The 6,416-nt window shown below is 46.5% G+C and overlaps 1 protein-coding gene across 2 annotated transcripts; it reads left to right on the forward strand.

Annotated features, from left to right (window-relative positions):
* Nucleotides 1-652: 652 nt before the first annotated feature.
* kmt5aa (lysine methyltransferase 5Aa) lies at nt 653-6,014 on the forward strand. Of its 2 annotated transcripts, XM_037692651.1 has the most exons (7): nt 653-870; nt 2,513-2,654; nt 2,868-3,126; nt 3,763-3,850; nt 3,967-4,026; nt 4,408-4,598; nt 5,738-6,014. In XM_037692651.1, the coding sequence occupies exons 1-7, from the start codon at nt 859-861 to the stop codon at nt 5,946-5,948; spliced, it is 963 nt and encodes a 320-aa protein (XP_037548579.1). In that variant the 5' UTR covers nt 653-858; the 3' UTR covers nt 5,949-6,014. The 2 variants fall into 2 exon arrangements, with proteins under 2 accessions (XP_037548579.1, XP_037548578.1); XM_037692650.1 differs by lacking the exon at nt 653-870 and having other exon boundaries at nt 2,432-2,654.
* The last annotated feature ends 402 nt before the right edge of the window (nt 6,015-6,416 follow it).

Consider the following 6,416-nt stretch of genomic DNA (forward strand, 5'->3'; position numbering starts at 1 on the left):
GCGTTCCCTCAGTTCAGACTGAACTTGGAAAAAATACCTTTTCCTACTCAGTTCCTGCACCTGGAACACCTTGCAACAAGAAGTGAAGTTGTCCTCCTTGATTTCTAAGGGGTTTCAAACATTTGATAATGTCAATAGAAAAATCAAAGCAGATGTTCTTGTTTTTAGTATTTCACTGTTTTACAGCACCTGGATTTATTGTTTTACATGCTACTCTTCTTTGAAGTGCATTTTTAATGTAGTTGTTAAATGGACTGTACTTATAAAACACCTTTCTATCTTCTCAAGGCACTCAAAGCACTTTACAACAATCTGTGCCTCATTTACCCATTCATACAGAACTCTACTAGAGCTCTATAAAGAATAATCAGAGCTTTATCACATTCATGCACTGATGGGACACACATCAGAGGCGATGAGGGGTTCAATGTCTTGACCAGGGACACTTCGGCATGTGACTGCTAGTGGAATCAAACCCCCAACTCTTGCACTGGAGGACCATTGCTCTAACCGGAAAAAGAAACCCATTTGTGGGCGTGGCTCCAGGTTTACGCATGCGCATTAGTAACCGTTAAAAAATGAAACAGGCGGTGAAGTGCAGCTGCGGACCAGCAGGGGGCGCTGCCGCCCTGCCTCCTCATTCATTGACACACCGAGAATCATGGCGGAGCCGAGTGACGGAGGCGGCCTCGGCTGAGCTTCAGGCCGTTACGACAGGACATTTACGTGGTCGTGTACCGCCGCGTTAAGAGGACACTGTCTGTGGAAGTGCGCCGAGGTTAGTCTCCCGCGAGGAATATACTGGGGGTTTTATCCTCCGAACGCGAGTCGACCTGGCAGCCACAATAACAGTCGGCCATGATGAACGGGGTAAGTTGGCAACAACAAAAGTATTCAATAAAGCGAGCTGAGGAGAAGCGTCCTCATTCAAAGAGAGACCGTGTCTTTGAAAAAGGCACAGCTAGTGTTTGATCATATTAGATTATTATTGATTATTATGAGTGAGTTCGTGTAGCTTCAGAGCTAACGTGCTAACAGCTAAGCTACATGTGTCCGTCGAGGCGCTAAAAGTCACCAAATGAACCAAATTAACGAATTTCTGTTCCAGATCGTGTTTTAGTCGAACTGCAGCTGGGCTCGTCCATGAGATGAAGACAGGGGGCCTGTGTGCGCCTCAGCTCCGGGATTTAAAGGGACAGAATGGGTGTGGGGCCTGTCTGTTAGCAAAACATCCCATGATTTGACTGAAACTTCTGATGAACAACTGATGAACTTGTGGACTCGATTCAGAGTTGCTTCCACAGCTGATCTGTGTCCTGATCACTCAGGACAGAAAGATGGACAAATCCTGTGAACTGTCAAAGCTGCAGACTTTTCAGAATGATCAGGAATTTATTATTATTATGGCAGTAACACTTTACTGCAGTCGATTTAAGATCCTGAAGGTTGTTCTTTCACAGCGAGTCCTCCTCTGTCCTCCTCTGTCCTTTGTGTCCTCTGTGTCCTCTAACTGCATCCATATGTGTCCTCTTGTGCTGCATGAAGGGAGGCCAGTGGTTGTCAGATAAATCTGAAAATATTAAACTGATTGTTGTTTTGTTTGTGCTCATCATGTGTTAAGTTATTGACTGTGTGTGTTTACATTTCTTTTGGTTGCTCCCTTCTTCAGGGGACGTCACAAAGAACTAACTCGCACGAAGACTTGATGATTGTTTTTACGCCAGCTGTGTGTGGAGCAGAGAGCTGCCTTCGAGGGCACCAGGGGGAGCAGATGGTGGGGGTTAAGGGTCTTGCTCAAGGGCACAGAGTGGGGCAAATGAGGGTGGACACACCCACATTTTGATGTTGTCGGTCCGGGGAGTTGAATCAGCGACCTTCTGATCACAGGCTCTCCTCTAACCTCTGCGCCACCACTCCCCCTTCATATAGGTGGACAGGGCCACTCTATAGACGGGCCGCTCTAATTTGTGTCTTTAGGAGTTTAATTCCGCTCCTGACCGTCTGAATAACGGAGCGGTCTCTACTGTGATCCATGTTTCTTCTGTACGTTTTTCAGCATCTTTCTCGTTCCACTGTTTTCAGCTGTTTCTACAAATCCTCAATCAAAACGTTCAGCTCTTTCAGGACAATCCTGCTGTGACTTTTGGCACTGGTGCAACTTTAGCTGTTTGAAGAATTTAGACTTTTCTGCCAGTTTTTCTCACAGAGACTGAATTGAGCTCATTTTCCATCCTTCACGTCTTTAGATGTGTTCACAACCTTTCACTGTTTGTTCTGATTCAGCTTCTTTCAGCTTCCTGCTGCTAAACATTTTTAGCTCCTTTCTGCTTTATTCTGTTAACTTAGACCTGTTCTTCCATTTCAGATACATTTCAGCATGTTGTTAGCTGATTTCAGCTGTTGTTCAGCAATAAGCATTCACACTGCATTTTCACAGGAAATGCATTTATATTTTGTTCTGATCGTGTTCAGCAGGAGTTCTGACGCTCTGACCGACTCTGTCCTTGCACAGGAAGTTGTGTCTCACTCCGTCACGGTCTTCAGCTGCTCCAGGTCAGGAGTCCATAACGAGAAGATGAGCTTCAGGCTGACGCAGGAGGGGACGTCCTCCCCCGTCTGCTCGCTGCTCAACGAAGCTCCGACTCAGGCCCAGAGTACGTATCATCCTGCACCTCAGAGTTTTTCTGTCTAAACGAATGGATCGATGCCTGTTTGACACGTTGCTGTGTAAAAAAATAAATAAAAAAGAGTTGGACGAACACGACTGGACTGAGTCCCAACAGGAAGACAAAGATTTTCTTGTTTGTCCACACAGAGACGTTGTAGGAGCCCCCAGCCGCTGCTCACTCTCTCCTTCCTTGTTGCAGGCCGGGCAGCAGATCCAACAGAAACGGAGAGCTCCTTCAGCCGGCGCTCACCCTGCTGGTCTGCTGAGCATCTGACACCTCCGCTGCTCCACCGTGCACAGGTCTGCCTTCGCCCGCCTCCTGAGCTTCCCGTGTCTCTCTGTAACGGCTTCTCGCACTCTCTTCTCCACGCCAACAACAACAACGGCAGCGCGCTCTACAGCCGCCAGAGGAGAGGAGCCCGGGCCAAGGTCGCCGGGAAGAGGGCCACACGAGGAATGTACGCATGTTTGAAATCACACTTTTACCATCTTCATCATCATCAGTCTGACGATCTGGGGCCACGCTGTCCGGCTCAAATCATTCAAATCAAATTCACATTTTGCTTTTGGTGTCCAAAGACTTCTGATAAATATAAGCTTTCAAAAACGTGATTGATTTAATCCACCAAAACCCGAGGCTTCTGGCCCAATACCAGCCTCAAGTATTTGTACTTGTACTCACAAAGACACCCCGATACTTCAAACCGATACTACATTTATGCTTGGCGACGTCATTTAACCGAGGACAGGAAATGAAAAATGTCCATAGATTAGAGAGATTTGAATATAAACACAAATTATTTTAAGACAGCAGACTCTTGTTCTTGATAAAAGATGTTTTTACTAACAAACAAAAACACTTGTTTTATTTAAAAACCTAATCAATGACGTGCACAAGAACCAATCTGCTGATTAACTCATCCTCTCATTTGGCCCATCAACACTTTCAGACCCAGTTGAGTTAATTTAATCACAGAGGTGTGTTAAAAAGAAGAAACGTCTGTGAGCAGTGAGGCCAAATGCAAAGTTTAATATTTATTTAATCTGTTTAAACGGTCTGATCGTCGTTGGTATTTTCTTTCTTTCTGTTGCAGGGTGAAAGGAGCAAACTCCCAGAACAGAAAAGTTACCGACTTCTTTCCAATCAGACGAAGCTCGAGAAAAAGTAAAACAGAACTGAAGGTGAGAGGAACCTGGTTTTGAACAGGCGGCTGGATGGATGGGGGCGGGGTCAGGGGGCGGGGTCAGGTTTAGTGTCTGATAGACAACATGGCTCCTCTCTGTGTTTCTGTCACAAGTGTGAAGAGAAGAAGCTGATCGACGACCTCATCACAAACGGCATCGAGGAGGGAATGGAGGTACTTTATTAAGAACACGTGATGCTAACATGTTATTAGCATGACGACACACCGCTCTTGTTCCTGATGAGAGAACGTAAATGAACAGTCACTGTATGGTTCATGTGTTCGTCTGCTGAAGGAGCTGAAAAGATTTAATCCTTAAACTGTTAAAGTGACTTTGAACAGCTACTGAAAGCAGCAGAGAGGCTGACACAAAAAATAAACAGAAACGAGGAGGAAAAAGGTGTTTGAAAAAGATTTAACTTTTATAATTTCTGTCAACACTTTTAAAGTCACATCTTCAAAAAACACACCCACTGGAAGTTTGATCTTTAGGGTAGATTTAAATCATGTTTGCTGTCCAGGTTCGTGTGACTGTAGAGACCTCCTTGTTTTTAGGTGCAGCACGTAGAAGGAAAGGGGAGGGCCGTGTTCGCCACTCGGTGTTTCCAAAAAGGCGATTACGTTGTGGAATACCACGGAGACCTGCTGCAGATCACTGACGCGAAGAAGAGGGAGGCCGAGTACGCTCAGAACCCCGCCACAGGCTGCTACATGTACTACTTCCAGTACCTCTGCAAAACATACTGGTAGGAACAAATCATTCATCTGGTCCTTTCAGGAAAGAACAGCAAGTTCTTCCACAGATCGCTGGAACTTTTACGGTCCCGTCACTTTTTCTGTCAAGTCTAGAAACGTCTCTGTTGGGAAGTTGTTTCCTGTTGTTTACCCATAAGAACCCCTCGCAGCAGAACCAGTATTTAACTGGTATTTTATACTTGCAAGGTCAGAGTTCAGGACAGGTTACATACATAACATGTATATATCAGTGTTTCCCCTACCATTATACAAGCAGGGCACCCCGCCCTGCCAACAGAACTGAGGGCCCTGCCTTTCAACACCCCCCCAGGTGACACCTGCCTGCACTGATGTAGCGTTAAGCTAGCAGCGCGCAGTACAGATGCACTAGCTAAAAACCCATGTCTGTGGAGGTGGTGCTCTGCTTTCCTCACGCTGAGCCGTCTCCAACCCCCGCCCGCTCAGACTGTCGGAACGAAGCGCGACACAGACGTGTCTCCGCCTCCACCGCGAGAACGGTTTGAGAAAAATCATGGACGATATGAGCGCCCTGCCAAGGCGAGTAAATGCATATGTAGTGTAATGTCATCAGTATGTTGTTATTTCTGTGCTGAGGGTTTTTGTTACACCTCCTCTTCCCTCGTGTTTCTCTTTTCCTTATCTAAACAAAAAGGGCGGCGCCTCACACGAGGCCTCAGACACCTCCGTCTACCCATGTCCGTCTGTGTTTTACTTGGACGGGCTGTATGTGCTTCAGTGCAACGACAATAAAACTGATTCTGATCTCCCAGGTGTTCAGCCTGTGCTGTACCTCTGATCATCTCATTCCTGAGCTTCTCTATCCTTGTCTCTCCTCAGGAGAACCTCAACATCTTCATTCCTGACACCTCCAGTTCTGTCTCCTGTCTCTTTGGCCATGTCTGTCTCCAGAACATGCAACATAGCTGGTCTCACCACTGTCTTGTAAACTTTTCCTTTGACCTTTGACCTTTGCTGACACCCTTTAGTCTCAAACCACTCCTGACACTTTTCTCCATCACTCCATCCTGCCTGGACTCTCTTCTTCACCTCTTCACCACACTCCCCGTGTTCCTGGACAGCGGACCCCAAGTCCTTGAAGTTTGACGTTTGCGTCTGTTTTTTGTTACAGCGTGGACGCCACAAAAGAGACGGGTCGAATGGGTCGGCTAATAAACCACAGCAAAACCGGGAACTGTCAGACCAAACTCCACGACATCAACAGCGTTCCTCACCTCATCCTCGTCGCCTCCAGAGACATCGACAAGGGGGAGGAGTTACTTTACGACTACGGCGATCGCAGCAAAGCATCCATCGCTGCCCACCCTTGGCTCAAGTACTGATTTGGGGGTTTTCTCAAACAAGACTCAGTAAAGGGAAGTGTTTTTAACTAGTGTACAAAAAGCCTTAGAAACAGAACGTGTGCTCTTTTTGTTGCAACACTGAGGACGTTGTGGGGGTGGGGGGTTAAGTTCTGATCAGGTACCTGTTACATTTCCATGGAGGTCCAGCTACATTGGACTTATGTACTTTTATTTATACGTGTCTCTGAAACATTCTGGTGGTTTTGCAGCACATTTATTTTGTACGTTTATTACTCCTGAAGACCAGTGGATCATCAGCATGCAGGCTTGTGAACGCCCTGCATTTTTATAAACTGCCCTTTTAAAAAGAAAAAGTTGCCTGGAGACGTTTCATCATAAAAGACCCCTGAGCAACTTTTGGACCGACAGGAACTAGTGATGCAAACGAGGAACTTCTTTGAAGGAAACCTCCAGAGCGGTGCGTCCCTGTTGGCTGCTGGGGTTCAC

This window comes from Nematolebias whitei, chromosome 18, assembly GCF_014905685.2.
Source record: "Nematolebias whitei isolate Nwh7 chromosome 18, NemWhi1, whole genome shotgun sequence".
Taxonomy (NCBI): Eukaryota; Metazoa; Chordata; class Actinopteri; order Cyprinodontiformes; family Rivulidae; genus Nematolebias; species Nematolebias whitei.

Coding starts and splice junctions, on each gene's coding strand:
- kmt5aa (XM_037692650.1), top strand. CDS start 2,441: ATGCATTTATATTTTGTTCTGATCGTGTTCAGCAGGAGTTCTGACGCT. Junction 4,027..4,407: donor GCATCGAGGAGGGAATGGAG/GTACTTTATTAA, acceptor CCTTGTTTTTAG/GTGCAGCACGTAGAAGGAAA. Junction 4,599..5,737: donor TACCTCTGCAAAACATACTG/GTAGGAACAAAT, acceptor TTTTTGTTACAG/CGTGGACGCCACAAAAGAGA.